Source organism: Oncorhynchus mykiss, chromosome 12 (genome assembly GCF_057628025.1).
Source record: "Oncorhynchus mykiss isolate SJ-2025 chromosome 12, ASM5762802v1, whole genome shotgun sequence".
Lineage (NCBI taxonomy): Eukaryota > Metazoa > Chordata > Actinopteri > Salmoniformes > Salmonidae > Oncorhynchus > Oncorhynchus mykiss.
Window position 1 is genome coordinate 73,204,150 of NC_143033.1, and position 18,243 is coordinate 73,222,392.

An 18,243-nucleotide genomic window follows, 5' to 3' on the forward strand; every position below is an offset into this window, starting at 1 on the left:
CGCCAATCATGCGCCACGGACGCAGATGGAGGCGGGACTGGGTTTGAGGTTTAGTCGAATTTATGTTGGCAGCACATGTCCAATAAAAGGTTCGACGAAAGGAAAATGCTATTACCATACTACTACAGGAGTTCTGGCTTGTGCGAGAAACCTTCCTGGAACGTCTCAACGACTTGTTTTTGGAAATCTAATGGACTATAAACCCTCAGATTCGAAAACATCAATATTTGTTCTTCTTCAGGAGAGTCGCACCTGCTTGATCCAATTTGAGGTATTTGGATCAGAGTTTAGTTGACTACTATAGTACTATCAGAGAGAATAGCAGTTGGTAGGTTACTTGCCTCGCAGGGCGGAATAGGACCGTTCTTTGCTGATGCGTAACTAAGGTCCAATCTTTCGAATACCGCCACAGACTACACCCTTTCTGCAGCTCTGAACTGAAATTCCTTTAGACCTGTGATGTGTATTAATTGGATGTAACCCGGTGCATCTCTTGGCGCATGATCCTCAACAGCCTGCCTATTCCCCGCGCGCGTGAATCGTTAAAACGTGGTGAGGTGGTACGCTTTATTTAGCCAATCTCAACGGCTACACTGGGCAGTACTTTTGACTAACTCACATTTGAATGAATTCAGCAGTAACAGTCGGGTTATTCTGGAACCCAGACCACATACAGCCGACTGTCTCATTTCATCCCGTGAAGAGACCGATGATGACGGAGAACAGCGAGATGGAGACCGAGACGCAGCTCCAACGCTCGCCAAGCAACATGTCCATCACACCGGTGTCCAAGGCAAGTTATATACTACACTCACATGTCTCACTGGCTGACAACTGTTTCGGACCTCGGTGAAACAACAACTATCCTTGCAAGATAACCAGCGGGATAAATTTGATCCTCAGTCTACAGTGGTTTACGGTTTTACGCAGTCTGTTCTTTTGACTAGATAGTGGAGGTTTTGAAATACGTTGTTTGAATGGTTGTTCCAGTTGTTTTCACATGGTGAATATGTTTGATTTGTGTTAACACGTATAATATTTGGCCAGAAAGCCATGACACAACCACATACCAGTAGCCTGTATGACTTGGTTTAAGAAAGTTGAAAGTGCTTGTTGCTTTCACAATCACATTGATATCTTTCTTTTGTTTTACGATGCTGAGATGGAGTTACTGTTGACTTCATATCAGAAGAAAATTATAGTTAATTACTTCTTTATTACAGTATTGGAGTTTTTTTTTAAAAGTATAACATATAGAGTTTTATTTTCAGAATTTGAATGTAATAAACCCAACTGTCTTGAACACAGTAGATTGCAGCCAGGTCAATCAATCAATCAAATGTATTTATAAAGCCCTTTTTACATCAGCCGATGTCACAAAGTGCTATACAGAAACCCAGCCTAAAACCCCAAACAGCAAGCAATGCAGGTGTAGAAGCACAGTGGCTAGGAAAAACTCCCTAGAAAGGCAGGAACCTAGGAAGAAACCTAGAGAGGAACCAGGCTCTGACGGGTGGCCAGTCCTCTTCTGTCTGTGCCGGGTGGAGATTATAACAGTACATGGCCAAGATGTTCAAATGTTCATAGATGACCAGCAGTGTCAAATAATAAGAATCGCAGTGGTTGTAGAGGGTGCAACAGGTCAGCACCTCAGGAGTAAATGTCAGTTGGCTTTTCATAGCCGATCATTCAGAGTTAGAGACAGCAGGTGCGGTAGAGAGAGAGTCGAAAACAGCAGGTCCGGGACAAGGTAGAGCGTCCAGTGAACAGGTCAAGGTTCCATAGCCGCAGGCAGAACAGTTGAAACTGGAGCAGCAGCATGACGAGGTGGACTGGGGACAGCAAGGAGTCATCAGGCCAGGTAGTCCTGAGGCATGGTCCTAGGGCTCAGGTCCTCAGAGTGAAGAGAGAGATAGAGAATTAGTGGGAGCATACTTAAATTCACACAGGACACCGGATAAGACAGGAGAAATACTCCAGATATAACAGACTGACCCTAGCCCCCCGACACATGAACTGCTGCAGCATAATTACTGGAGGCTGAGACAGGAGGGGTGCATTTCAAACCGCATCATCAGTAAGTTGCGTCACTATGGGGAACTAAAAAAACTCAGGTGACATAAGGGGGACAAGATGATTGGAACGTTCTCTTACTGTGCGTGTGTCTGCGCTTACGTGCACATGCTCAAAATGAAGAAGGCTTTACAAAGGGACACGCAGGTTCCAGAATGTTTTAGAATAAATGTCCTGTCCAGGTTATCTTTCCATCGGGCCCATTAGGAAAGTTTGTTTAGTTTTGAATGTAAATTATTTGAACACTGCAGACACTCACAGCATAACTCCACTCAGAACATTTATTTTCATGGAAGAGATTACAGAGGGCCAAGCAATTTCTCAAATGATGCAAACTAATTTACTGTCCAGAATTCAAGGCCCCTGGGGTCAAAAATGATAGAAACAGGCTATTTATTACATGTTGTCCCTTGATGTTCTGGTCATGTGACTGCCTTGCTGTGCATGTTTCTATCATTGTCTATCATGTGTCATTGAATGTGTTGGCAGCACTTTTCTACATATTTGCTGAGATTGAGGCTAATGCTGGGTTTAGATGGCACGAGGTAGACAGCAAACTGGGTGTCATCGTTTTCAATGAGAGAACGATGGTAAATGCCTTGAGGCAAGCGGTGAATGCAGTCAGCCGCCACTGTAGACGGGTCTTGCCGCCAGAGTTAAACTATTTCAACTTTTTCCTTCTGCCATAGCGTTGTTTTCTACCGGATGTTGATTTGCACTGTTTACTGAAATCACCATAGCAACGCATACACTCGTGCTGGCTTGCTTTTGCTATCACTCTCTTTCTTGCTTCTCTTTCTTGCTTTCTTGTCCTATTATGTCGGCTGGTATGAAGGTTTTTGCATGTAGCATTAGATAAGTGACAGCACACAACCCTGCCTCACACCGATACTTACTACAAAAGGCACTGCCTCCTGCCCTCCTATGGCCACCCGAGCCATCATCCATCATGGAACTGGCAAAGGATGTTGCCAATTTGTTGTAGAATGCCCATAGTAGTTCCCTGCTCACAGTGTTGAAGGCCTTGGAGAGGTCGACAAAGGCCATGAAAAGGTCCTGTTGTTGTTCACAGCACTTCTCCTGGAGTTGCCGTGCCGTGAATATCATGTCCACCGTACTCCTGTTCTTTCTGAAGCCGCATTGTGACTCTGGCAGCAGTTCCTCTGTGATGTTGTTCACCAGCCCATGTAGCATCACCTTGGCCAGGACCTTGCCGGCAACAGCCAGAAGGGATGTCACCCTTGTTCTTATAGATGGTGACAATGTTTGCATCCCGCCACTGTTGGGGGACAATCTCCATGTCCCAAACCTCAAGGATGTACTGGTGGATCGTTCTGGTGCAGAAGTAACCTCCCTTCTTAAGTAGCTCTGCCGGGATGCTGTCAGCGCCAGGAGTCTTGTTGTTCTTGAGGGAACGGATAGCTGAAGGTTGGCGAATGGTTGAGGTCTTGAATGGGTGGACGGACAGGCAGTTCTTCCAGGATGGAGTGGTCTGTAGGTTAATGCTGATTGAGAAGTGCTTCAAAGTGGTCAGCCCACCTCATAGGATCTGGTTTTGGTCCTTCAAGAGAGTCAGACCATCAGCCGTTTTCATGGGGGTGATGGAGCCACTTCTTGGGCCATAGATAGCTTTAGTTGAGTTGTAGAAATTGTGCATGTCGTTTTTATCGGCATAAATTTTGATTTCTTATGCCTTAGTCGTCCACGTTAGTTCTGCAGAGCACACAAGGTAGTTTGCACTTCCTTGCGTGATGCACGCCAATCCCTGTGAAGGGTGGCAGATGTGGGGCTGTTGAGAGTAGCCCTGTATGCTTTGTGCATATTGTCCAGTAAGGCTGTGATGGTGGAAGAGTTCTCATCGAACCAGTCCTGGTGTTAGTGTCAGAACGTCTCACTATGACGTAGTCAATCCGGTGCCAGTGTTTGGAGCGTGGGTGCATCCCTGATGTTTTATATTTGTTCTTCTGCTGCAACAAGGTGGTTGCGACAATGAGATCGTGCTCGGCACATAGAGTTAACAGTCTCATGCCGTTCTCATTGACCTGGCCGACACCATGCCTAGCCAGCACTCCGCTTCATATCCTGTTGTTCTGTCCCACCCTAGTGTTGAAGTCACCCAGCAGAAAGATCTTGTCATTCCCGGTGATGCGGTGAAGGGCTTCATCTAGTGACTGGTAGAAGGTGTCCTTTGTCTCATTTTCAGATGGTAACGTTGGTGCGTATGCACTGAGATGAGTAGCACAACGCATCTTGGCTTGGGGGATACGGAGAGACATGAGTCTTTCACTTATGCCAACAGGTGTTTCGGTGAGGCTGGGTAGAAGGCTGTTCTTAATTGCCAGTCCCACACCGTGCTGATGTTGTCCACTCAGAGGGTAACCTTTCCAGAAGAATGTTTAACCTTCTCCCTCCTCTTTCAGGGACCCTTCATCCAGGAACCTGGTCTTCACTCAGGGCAGCAATGTCAATGTAGCGCCTTAGTTCTGCAGCCATTAAAGTTGTTCTCTGATGGGGTCTTTCGCTATTGTCGTCAGTGTCCAAGAGTTCTGAAGTTCCATGTCGCCAGTTTCAGGGGAATTATTTTCTTCAGCAATTTTCGACCACTGAGTGGCTCTCCCAATAGGTGTGGTAGCCTATCCAGGATGGAGTGATTTTTAAGCCACCTTTTCTAGGCCTCTCCCCAGCTGGGGTGAGCAGTATGGCTACTAAATAGGGCTGCTCAGTCACACATGGGTCTGCCGAGAGCAGCTGCCACTCAAGTCCCAGCTGCTGGCGACCGTAATAGCCCTGTGCCGCTGGCGTGCAGGGTCTGATTAAGCGCTCCCGGTGCATTCACTCCTGCCCCCGTCACCAGACACCCCAGCGCCGCCAGACTTTAGTCCGGTTTCCGGGTCAGAAGTGGATACATGTCATGGAGAGGCTTTGTACTGGCAAGGGGAGACTTGTGCATGAAGCTGCTCCCCAATTCCCCACAAGGGCTAGCCGGCAGCAGCGAGGTGTAAGCGAGAGTATGCAAGCACGTTGGAAGCGGGCATGCAATTAACGTCTACCTAGGCACTACTGCACTAGACGCGTCACATGCACCCTGCGGTTGCCTGCACACACACTCTCTCTCCCTCTTTCTCTCGCTCGCTCTCTCTCACACACGCGCACATGCACACCACACACTGTCTCACACAGACACTGAATCAGCTCACACATGCTTCACGTTTCTATTGTATTCCAGATTACTATGGTTTACTACATCACCCTGAAGAAGGCACAGTGATGCCAAAACCCTCTTTATTTATTTTTTATAGCAGACAACTTACTACGTCACTCTGACATTGCAATCAAAACATGTTCCTTTCATGAATGTGAAAACACATTTACTCACGTAGCATGATTCCTCTCCTGTCTCCTGTCTTTGTTTTGAGCTCAGTGAGCATGTTCCTCATCAGACATGCAGGGAGGGACCTCTGTCTGTCTGTCTGTCTGTCTGTCTGTCTGTCTATCTGTGCGTGATTGGTTATGCTATTTACATGTACTCACTCTCCCACCAGCACCCAAAATATCAGCCCACCATTCAAAAACCACCCGACTCATCAGGGATTTGAACATCCCGCTTCATTCCTCAATGTCAGCTACTACTATAATCTCTCCCGTCATTATTGGGAGCTTAGGTTGTAGAATAAAGGCATCAAGGGTCAGTGCCACAATTATTTATCTTGTTCACCTTAAACCCCATGGTTCTGATTGAGGTTGACTCCTGCAGTGTTAAAATAGTAGGTTAATTGCCTATGGAGCTCCCATGAATTGCTTGAAATTCAATAGCTTTGTGCCCATAGACACTTTGTCAGTTGTAGTCTATTAAGAATCCATTAGTCGAGCACTGTGGTACATGTCAAAACCATTCTCTCCAAATAATTGGATCAGGGGGAGGTATATGGACCCTATAGACAGGGTCTCCCTGTCTATCCTTCTATCTTATCATTCTATCCATCTGTTTCTCCTTCACACACACAATCAGAGCCACTCCAAAAAAGAAGGCCTCCTGAGTTATTTGACGTGACCAGATATCACACAAGCACAAGGCCATTCTGATGAGAGGGAGATGGAGAAGAATGACTCTCACCAGATAACAGATGCTCCCTGAAGCGGCCTGCAGCGTGTTCCCACTAGTCCCAACTTAGATGAAGGATGTCAGAAATTGAGAGGAAGGAAGAGAGCCAAAGAGGGAGAAGGAGAGGAGGACTCTAGAGTGTCGCCGCTGGGCTGGCTCACAGTGGCGTGCCTTGTACAGACGGGCTGAGGTGTGTGTGCATGTGTGTTTGTGCGTCTGTCTGTGTGTGTCGAGGAGCAGATGAGATTCTGGGGGAGTGGACAGCAGCCAGGAAAATAGCACCCTTCTAGTAGCTGCAGACTGTCATCACTATCAGCATCTTGAAGAACAATCTGGCCTTAATGGACATGCACTCTTCTAATCTCCACCCAGCACAGCCATTAGAGGACTGGCCACCCCTCAGAGCCTGGTTCCTCTCTACCTAGCACAGCCATTAGAGGACTGGCCACCCCTCAGAGCCTGGTTCCTCTCTACCTAGCACAGCCATTAGAGGACTGGCCACCCATCAGAGCCTGGTTCCTCTCTACCTAGCACAGCCATTAGAGGACTGGCCACCCCTCAGAGCCTGGTTCCTCTCTACCTAGCACAGCCATTAGAGGACTGGCCACCCCTCAGAGCCTGCTTCCTCTCTACCTAGCACAGCCATTAGAGGACTGGCCACCCCTCAGAGCCTGCTTCCTCTCTACCTAGCACAGCTATTAGAGGACTGGCCACCCCTCAGAGCCTGCTTCCTCTCTACCTAGCACAGCTATTAGAGGACTGGCCACCCATCAGAGCCTGGTTCCTCTCTACCTAGCACAGCCATTAGAGGACTGGCCACCCCTCAGAGCCTGGTTCCTCTCTACCTAGCACAGCCATTAGAGGACTGGCCACCCCTCAGAGCCTGCTTCCTCTCTACCTAGCACAGCCATTAGAGGACTGGCCACCCCTCAGAGCCTGCTTCCTCTCTACCTAGCACAGCTATTAGAGGACTGACCACCCCTCAGAGCCTGCTTCCTCTCTACCTAGCACAGCTATTAGAGGACTGGCCACCCCTCAGAGCCTGCTTCCTCTCTACCTAGCACAGCCATTAGAGGACTGGCCACCCATCAGAGCCTGCTTCCTCTCTACCTAGCACAGCCATTAGAGGACTGGCCACCCATCAGAGCCTGGTTCCTCTCTACCTAGCACAGCCATTAGAGGACTGGCCACCCCTCAGAGCCTGGTTCCTCTCTACCTAGCACAGCCATTAGAGGACTGGCCACCCCTCAGAGCCTGCTTCCTCTCTACCTAGCACAGCCATTAGAGGACTGGCCACCCCTCAGAGCCTGCTTCCTCTCTACCTAGCACAGCTATTAGAGGACTGGCCACCCCTCAGAGCCTGCTTCCTCTCTACCTAGCACAGCTATTAGAGGACTGGCCACCCATCAGAGCCTGGTTCCTCTCTACCTAGCACAGCCATTAGAGGACTGGCCACCCCTCAGAGCCTGGTTCCTCTCTACCTAGCACAGCCATTAGAGGACTGGCCACCCCTCAGAGCCTGCTTCCTCTCTACCTAGCACAGCCATTAGAGGACTGGCCACCCCTCAGAGCCTGCTTCCTCTCTACCTAGCACAGCTATTAGAGGACTGACCACCCCTCAGAGCCTGCTTCCTCTCTACCTAGCACAGCTATTAGAGGACTGGCCACCCCTCAGAGCCTGCTTCCTCTCTACCTAGCACAGCCATTAGAGGACTGGCCACCCATCAGAGCCTGCTTCCTCTCTACCTAGCACAGTCATTAGAGGACTGGCCACCCCTCAGAGCCTGGTTCCTCTCTACCTAGCACAGCCATTAGAGGACTGGCCACCCATCAGAGCCTGCTTCCTCTCTACCTAGCACAGCTATTAGAGGACTGGCCACCCATCAGAGCCTGGTTCCTCTCTACCTAGCACAGCTATTAGAGGACTGGCCACCCCTCAGAGCCTGCTTCCTCTCTACCTAGCACAGCCATTAGAGGACTGGCCACCCATCAGAGCCTGGTTCCTCTCTACCTAGCACAGCCATTAGAGGACTGGCCACCCATCAGAGCCTGGTTCCTCTCTACCTAGCACAGCCATTAGAGGACTGGCCACCCATCAGAGCCTGGTTCCTCTCTACCTAGCACAGCCATTAGAGGACTGGCCACCCCTCAGAGCCTGGTTCCTCTCTACCTAGCACAGCCATTAGAGGACTGGCCACCCATCAGAGCCTGGTTCCTCTCTACCTAGCACAGCCATTAGAGGACTAGCCACCATCAGAGCCTGGTTCCTCTCTACCTAGCACATCCATTAGAGGACTGGCCACCCATCAGAGCCTGGTTCCTCTCTACCTAGCACAGCCATTAGAGAACTAGCCACCATCAGAGCCTGGTTCCTCTCTACCTAGCACATCCATTAGAGGACTGGCCACCCCTCAGAGCCTGGTTCCTCTCTACCTAGCACAGCTATTAGAGGACTGGCCACCCCTCAGAGCCTGCTTCCTCTCTACCTAGCACAGCCATTAGAGGACTGGCCACCCATCAGAGCCTGGTTCCTCTCTACCTAGCACAGCCATTAGAGGACTGGCCACCCATCAGAGCCTGGTTCCTCTCTACCTAGCACAGCCATTAGAGGACTGGCCACCCATCAGAGCCTGGTTCCTCTCTACCTAGCACAGCCATTAGAGGACTGGCCACCCCTCAGAGCCTGGTTCCTCTCTACCTAGCACAGCCATTAGAGGACTGGCCACCCATCAGAGCCTGGTTCCTCTCTACCTAGCACAGCCATTAGAGGACTAGCCACCATCAGAGCCTGGTTCCTCTCTACCTAGCACATCCATTAGAGGACTGGCCACCCCTCAGAGCCTGGTTCCTCTCTACCTAGCACAGCCATTAGAGGACTGGCCACCCATCAGAGCCTGGTTCCTCTCTACCTAGCACAGCCATTAGAGGACTGGCCACCCATCAGAGCCTGCTTCCTCTCTACCTAGCACAGCCATTAGAGGACTGGCCACCCCTCAGAGCCTGGTTCCTCTCTACCTAGCACAGCTATTAGAGGACTGGCCACCCATCAGAGCCTGGTTCCTCTCTACCTAGCACATCCATTAGAGGACTGGCCACGCATCAGAGACTGGTTCCTCTCTACCTAGCACAGCCATTAGAGGACTGGCCACCCATCAGAGCCTGGTTCCTCTCTACCTAGCACAGCCATTAGAGGACTGGCCACCCCTCATTGCCTGGTTCATCTCTAGGTTTCTTCCTAGGTTCTTGCCTTTCTAGGGAGTTTTTCCTAGCCACCGTGCTTCTACACCTGCATTGTTTGCTGTTTGTGGTTTTTAGGCGGGGGTTCTGTACAGCACTTTGTGACATCTGCTGATGTTAAAAGGGCTTTATAAATACATTTGATTGATTGATTGACTTACCACCATTCTCTCTCCTTAGAAAACCACTGCTGTGGTTGGTGTAACACCTTCACTGCTTGGGTGTTTATTAATGCGACGCCTTGCCTGCCACTGACAGGGATGCACTGATTAGGACTGTGGTGCACTGCAGGGAGGGAGCAGTGCAAAGATAAGGAAACATCCATATTTCATGTGATTATGTGTTCACTGGAAAAGCTCCAGATATGCTGCAGGTAGCATGTGCTTTGGCAATTGGGTCTCTCTGTCTCTCCCCCTTCTCTCTCTCTCTATGTCTCTCCCCCTTCACTCTCTCTCTGTCTCTCTCTTTCTCTCCCCATTCACTCTCTCTCTGTCTCTCCCCCTTCTCTCTCTCGCTCTCTCTCTCTCTGTCTCTCCCCCTTCACTCTCTCTCTGTCTCTCTGTCTCTCCCCCTTCTCTCTGTCTCTCTCTGTCTGTCTCTCTCTCTCTCTCTGTCTCTCCCCCTTCACTCTCTCTTTGTCTCTCCCCTGTCTCTCTCTCTCTGTCTCTCCCCCTTCTCTCTATCTCTGTCTCTCTGTCTCTCCTCCTTCTCTCTGTCTCTCTCTGTCTGTCTCTCTCTCTCTCTCTCTATGTCTCTCTCTCTCTCTGTCTCTCCCCCGTCTCTCTCTCTGTGTCTCTCCCCCTTCTCTCTCTCTCTGTCTCTCCCCCTTCTCTCTATCTCTGTCTCTCTGTCTTTCCCCCTTCTCCCTATCTCTGTCTCTCTCTCTCTCTCCCTCTTCTCTCTCTCTCTCTCTCTCTCTCTCTCTCTCTCTCTCTCTCCCCCTTATCTCTCTCTGTCTCTCCCCCTTCTCTCTTTCTCTCTCTCTCTCTCCCCCTTCCCTCTTTCTCTCTCTCTCCCCCTTCTCTCTGTCTCCCTCCCACTCTGTGATTGACAGGCTGTGTCACGGGGTCTAGCGTGTGGACAGTGACTGGGAGAGTACAACGGGCGGGTGATGAGCTGTCAGGGTGAAGGTGATGGTGGGTGCCTGGGTGAGGAGGGGAGGAGAGGAGCGGGTACTGCCAATGTGAGGGGGACGGGGGTGGAGGTGCCAGCCAGGTAGAGCAGCTATCCTTTTATCTGGAGCTTGGTTTCACACAGCCTAGCACAGTACGTCTGGAATAAATACACAGAGAGCGAGAGAGAGACAAGAGAGGGAGAAAACATGTTTGTGAGTGTGCTCTGTGTGTGCCCATTGTTTGATCATCTGGGTTCGTGTATGAGTGTGCATGAGTGTGTATGAGTGTGTGTGTGCGTGCGTGCAGAGAGAGCTAGAGAGAGACTGCTCGTGCATCTCTCATTCAAAGTGGGTCTCTGCCGTTGCCATACATAATGAGCAGCTTTAGTCTGGCAGTGAAATCTACAGACATTCAACAGTTTCATATCTCCTCTGTTTTTCTTGCATATACGATAAAGAGCAAAAGGATTTAGATGACCCTTAATACCTGATTGGCTACTTGAATCCTCTCACAATAGGATTCCCTTGCATTTAATTGGACCTTAGTAAACACTGTTGCATAGCGTGATCATTTGTGTCTTTCCCTACTATTCCACTAGTCCTCTCTTCCTCTCTGGCCACCTGTTTATGCTCTTGTTTCTATCAACATCAGCAGCAGCACCAACACAGCATCTGCATCCCCAGCACTTCTTACATCCACACAGACTCTGCAGATATTTGTATCTTCATTAGAATAATGTTAGGTCTCTTGTCAGGATTTTAAATGAGTCCTCTGTTTACATTCTCTCTCCAATTCCCTCTGGCAGGATAGAGAAGAGTACTCAATATAACACCGACTGAACCTAGCAGTAAATAATACTCCTATCTATCTATCTATCTATCTATCTATCTATCTATCTATCTATCTATATTATGTATCTATCTTATCTATATATATATATTATCTATCTATCGATCTATCTATCTTATCTATATCATCTATCTATCTTATCTATCTATATTATCTATCTTATATATCTATCTATATTATCTATCTTATATATCTTATCTATCTATCATCTACAGGTAACTGCCAAAATAATGGAAACACTTAAGGATACAATGTGTATTAAAAGTAGGTGATTCCACATTGGTGTGGTTCCTGAGTTAATTAAGCAATTAACATCCCATCATGCTTAGCGTCACTGAAAGGTTGATTGTGGCCACTGAATGGTTTAATGAGCATGAAAACGATATAAACAGCCATGGCTGTCTCAGACACCACATCTCAACCCAATTGAACACGTATGGGAGATTCTGTAGCGGCGCTTGAGACATCGTTTTCCACCACCATCAACAAAATACCAAATGATGGAATTTCTTGCGGAAGAATGGTGTTGCATTCCTCCAGTAGAGTTCCAGAGACTTGTAGACGCTATGTCAAGGTGCATTGAAGCTGTTCTGGCTCGTGGTGGACCAATGTCCTATTAATACACTTTATGTTGGTGTTTCCTTTATTTTGGCAGTTGCTTATATCTATCAAGCAATTGACCAACTGACCTACCTACCTACAGTACATACCTTACTGTTGATACCTACCTACCTACAGTACATACCTTACTGTTCATACCTACCTACCTACAGTACATACCTTACTGTTCCTACCTACCTACAGTAAATACCTTACTGTTCCTACCTATTGCCTACCTACAGTACATACCTTACTGTTCCTAGCTACCTACCTACAGTACATACCTCACTGTTGCTACCTACCTACCTACCTACCTACCTACAGTACATACCTTACTGTTGCTACCTACCTACCTGCAGTACATACCTTACTGTTCCTACCTACCTACAGTACATACCTTACTGTTCATACCTACCTACCTACAGTACATACCTTACTGTTCCTACCTACCTACAGTACATACCTTACTGTTCCTACCTATTACCTACCTACAGTACATACCTTACTGTTCCTACCTACAGTACATACCTTACTGTTCCTACCTACCTACCTACCTACCTACCTACCTACATTACATACCTTACTGTTCCTAGCTACCTACCTACAGTACCTACCTCACTGTTCCTACCCACCTACCTACCTACCTACATACCTAACTACAGTACATACCTTACTGTTCCTACCAACAGTACATACCTTACTGTTCCAACCTACCTACCTACCCACCTACCTACCTACCTACCTACCTACATAACATACCTTACTGTTCCTACCTACCTACCTACCTACAGTACATACGTTACTGCTCCAACCTACCTACCTACAGTACATACCTTACTGTTCCTACCTACCTACCTACAGTACATACCTTACTGTTCATACCTACCTACAGTAAATACCTTACTGTTCCTACCTATTGCCTACCTACAGTACATACCTTACTGTTCCTACCTACCTACCTACCTACCTACAGTACATACCTTACTGTTCCTACCTACCTACCTACCTACAGTACATACCTTACTGTTCCTACCTACCTACCTACAGTACATACCTTACTGTTCCTACCTACCTACCAACCTACAGAACATACCTTACTGTTCCCACCTACCTACCTACCTACCTACCTACCTACCTACCTTACTGTTCCTACCTATTGCCTACCTACAGTACATACCTTACTGTTCCTACCTACCTACCTACCTACAGTACATACCTTACTGTTCCTACCCACCTACCTACCTACAGTAGATACCTCACTGTTCCTACCTACCTACCTACCTACCTACAGTACATACCTACCTACAATACAATCCCTGTACCAGTCTGCTGTTCCCACATGCTTCAAGAGGGCCACCATTGTTCCTGTTCCCAAGAAAGCTAAGGTAACTGAGCTAAACGACTTCCGTCATCATGAAGTGCTTTGAGAGACTAGTCAAGGACCATATCACCTCCACCCTACCTGACACCCTACCCTAGACCCACTCCAATTTGCTTACCGCCCAAATAGGTCCACAGACGATGCAATCTCAACCACACTGCACACTGCCCTAACCCATCTGGACAAGAGGAATACCTATGTGAGAATGCTGTTCATCGACTACAGCTCGGCATTCAACACCATAGTACCCTCCAAGCTCGTCATCAAGCTCGAGACCCTGGGTCTCGACCCCGCCCTGTGCAACTGGGTACTGGACTTCCTGACGGGCCGCCCCCAGGTGGTGAGGGTAGGCAACAACATCTCCACCCCGCTGATCCTCAACACTGGGGCCCCACAAGGGTGCGTTCTGAGCCCTCTCCTGTACTCCCTGTTCACCCACGACTGCGCACGCCTCCAACTCAATCATCAAGTTTGCGGACGACACAACAGTGGTAGGCTTGATTACCAACAACGACGAGACGGCCTACAGGGAGGAGGTGAGGGCCCTCAGAGTGTGGTGTCAGGAAAATAACCTCACACTCAACGTCAACAAAACTAAGGAGATGATTGTGGACTTCAGGAAACAGCAGAGGGAACACCCCCCTATCCACATCGATGGAACAGTAGTGGAGAGGGTAGCAAGTTTTAAGTTCCTCGGCATACACATCACAGACAAACTGAATTGGTCCACTCACACAGACAGCATCGTGAAGAAGGCGCAGCAGCGCCTCTTCAACCTCAGGAGGCTGAAGAAATTCGGTTTGTCACCAAAAGCACTCACAAACTTCTACAGATGCACAATCGAGAGCATCCTGGCGGGCTGTATGCCTGGTACGGCAACTGCTCCGCCCACAACCGTAAGGCTCTCCAGAGGGTAGTGAGGTCTGCACAACGCATCACCGGGGGCAAACTACCTGCCCTCCAGGACACCTACACCACCCGATGTTACAGGAAGGCCATAAAGATCATCAAGGACATCAACCACCCGAGCCACTGCCTGTTCAACCCGCTATCATCCAGAAGGCGAGGTCAGTACATGTGCATCAAAGCTGGGACCGAGAGACTGAAAAACAGCTTCTAGCTCAAGGCCATCAGACTGTTAAACAGCCACCACTAACATTGAGTGGCTGCTGCCAACACACTGGCACTGACACTGACTCAACTCCAGCCACTTTAATAATGGGAATTGATGGGAAATGATGTAAATATATCACTAACCACTTTAAACAATGCTACCTTATATAATGTTACTTACCCTACATTATTCATCTCATATGCATACGTATATACTGTACTTTATATCATCGACTGCATCCTTATGTAATACATGTATCACTAGCCACTTTAACTATGCCACTTTGTTTACATACTCACCTCATGTATATACTGTACTCGATACCATCTACTGTATCCTGCCTATGCTGCTCTGTACCATCACTCATTCATATATTCTTATGTACATATTCTTTATCCCCTTACACTGTGTATAAGACAGTAGTTTTGGAATTGTTAGTTAGATTACTTGTTGGTTATTACTGCATTGTCGGAACTAGAAGCACAAGCATTTTGCTACACTCGCATTAACATCTGCTAACCATGTGTATGTGACAAATAACATTTGATTTGATTTGATTTACCTTACTGTTCCAACCTACCTACCTGCAGTACATACGTTACTGTTCCTACCTACCTACCTACCTACCTACCTACCTACCTACCTTACTGTTCCTCCCTACCTACCTACAGTACATACCTTACTGTTCCTACCTACAGTGCATACCTTACTGTTCCTGCCTACCTACCTTCAGTACATACCATACTTTTCCTACCTACCTACATTACATACCTTACTGGTCCTACCTACCTACATACCTTACTGTGCCTACCTACCTACAGTACATACCTACCTACCTACAGTACATACATTACTGTTCCTATCTACAGTACATACCTTACTGTTCCTGCCTACCTACCTACATTACATACCTTACTGTTCCTACCTACCTACCTACCTATCTACAGTACATACCTTACTGGTCCTACCTACCTACATACCTTACTGTGCCTACCTACCTACAGTACATACCTACCTACCTACATTACATACATTACTGTTCCTACCTACAGTACATACCTTACTGTTCCTGCCTACCTACCTACATTACATACCTTACTGTTCCTACCTACCTACCTACCTACCTACCTACATACAGTACATACCTTACTGTTCCAACCTACCTACCTACAGTACATATCTTACTGTTCCTACCTACCTACAGTACATACCTACCTACCTACCTACTTTCTATCTATCTTATCTATATCATCTATCTATCTTATCTATCTATATTATCTATCTTATATATCTGTCATCTACAGGTAACTGCCAAAATAATGGAAACACTTCAGTAAATTAAGGATACAATGTGTTCCCACCTACCTACCTACAGTACATACCTCACTGTTCCTACCTACCTACCTACAATACATACCTTACTGTTCTAACCTACCTACCTACAGTACATACCTTACTGTTCCTGCCTACCTTCCTACATACAGTACATACCGTACTGTTCCTACCGACCTACAGTACATACTGTACTGTTCCTACCTACCTACCTACCTAAAGTACATACCTTACTGTTCCTCCCTACCTACCTACAGTACATACCTTACTGTTCCTACCTACGGTACATACCTTATTCTTCCTGCCTACCTACCTACATAACATTCCTTACTGTTCCTACCTACCTACATACCTACCTAGAGTACATACCTTACTGTTTCTACCTACCTACCTACCTACCTACAGTACATACCTTATTGTACCTAACTACCTTCTACCTACCTTTTACCTACCTACAGTACCTACCTACCTACCAACCTACCTACCTACCTACCTACCTACCTACCTACCTACCTACCTAAAGTACATACCTTACTGTTCCTCCCTACCTACCTACAGTACATACCTTACTGTTCCTACCTACAGTGCATACCTTACTGTTCCTGCCTACCTACCTTCAGTACATACCATACTTTTCCTACCTACCTACATTACATACCTTACTGGTCCTACCTACCTACATACCTTACTGTGCCTACCTACCTACAGTACATACCTACCTACCTACAGTACATACATTACTGTTCCTATCTACAGTACATACCTTACTGTTCCTGCCTACCTACCTACATTACATACCTTACTGTTCCTACCTACCTACCTACCTATCTACAGTACATACCTTACTGGTCCTACCTACCTACATACCTTACTGTGCCTACCTACCTACAGTACATACCTACCTACCTACATTACATACATTACTGTTCCTACCTACAGTACATACCTTACTGTTCCTGCCTACCTACCTACATTACATACCTTACTGTTCCTACCTACCTACCTACCTACAGTACATACCTTACTAGTCCTACCTACCTACATACCTTACTGTGCCTACCTACCTACAGTACATACCTACCTACCTACATTACATACATTACTGTTCCTACCTACAGTACATACCTTACTGTTCCTGCCTACCTACCTACATTACATACCTTACTGTTCCTACCTACCTACCTACCTACCTACCTACCTACCTACATACAGTACATACCTTACTGTTCCAACCTACCTACCTACAGTACATATCTTACTGTTCCTACCTACCTACAGTACATACCTACCTACCTACTTTCTATCTATCTTATCTATATCATCTATCTATCTTATCTATCTATATTATCTATCTTATATATCTGTCATCTACAGGTAACTGCCAAAATAATGGAAACACTTCAGTAAATTAAGGATACAATGTGTTCCCACCTACCTACCTACAGTACATACCTCACTGTTCCTACCTACCTACCTACAATACATACCTTACTGTTCTAACCTACCTACCTACAGTACATACCTTACTGTTCCTGCCTACCTTCCTACATACAGTACATACCGTACTGTTCCTACCGACCTACAGTACATACTGTACTGTTCCTACCTACCTACCTACCTACCTAAAGTACATACCTTACTGTTCCTCCCTACCTACCTACAGTACATACCTTACTGTTCCTACCTACGGTACATACCTTATTCTTCCTGCCTACCTACCTACATAACATTCCTTACTGTTCCTACCTACCTACCTACATACCTACCTAGAGTACATACCTTACTGTTTCTACCTACCTACCTACCTACCTACAGTACATACCTTATTGTACCTAACTACCTTCTACCTACCTTTTACCTACCTACAGTACCTACCTACCTACCAACCTACCTACCTACCTACCTACAGTACATACCTTATTGTACCTACCTTTTACCTACCTACCTACAGTACATACCTTACTGTTCCTACCTACCTACCTACCTACCTACCTACCTACCTACCTACCTACATTCTACCTACCTACCTACCTACCTACCTACCTACCTACTGACAGTACATACCTTACTGTTCCTACCTACCTACCTACAGTACATACCTTACTGTTCCTACCTACCTTCTCCCTACCTACCTACAGTACACAGCTTACTGTTCCTACCTTCCGTCTACCTACCTACCTACAGTACACACCTTACTGTTCCTACCTACCTTCTACCTATCTATCTCTCTACCTACCTACCTACCTACCTACCTACCTACCTACCTACCTACCTACCTATCTACCTACCTACCTACAGTACATTCCTTTGCTGTTCCTACCTACCTACAGTACATACCTTACTGTTCCTACCTACCTACCTACCTACCTACCTTACTGTTCATACCTACCTACCTACCTACAGTACATACCTTACTGTTCCTACCTACCTACCTACCTAC

The 18,243-nt window shown here is 47.1% G+C and overlaps 1 protein-coding gene across 1 annotated transcript in view; it reads left to right on the plus strand.

Annotated features, from left to right (window-relative positions):
* Window positions 1–635: 635 nt before the first annotated feature.
* LOC110538173 (SH3 and cysteine-rich domain-containing protein 2) overlaps window positions 636–18,243 on the plus strand; it is a 48,264-nt gene continuing 30,656 nt past the window's right edge. The window contains exon 1 of the mRNA XM_036938230.2: window positions 636–793. Within this exon, the coding sequence (XP_036794125.2) occupies window positions 710–793 (84 nt within the window). The 5' untranslated portion in view covers window positions 636–709. The remainder of the gene's footprint in view (window positions 794–18,243) is intronic.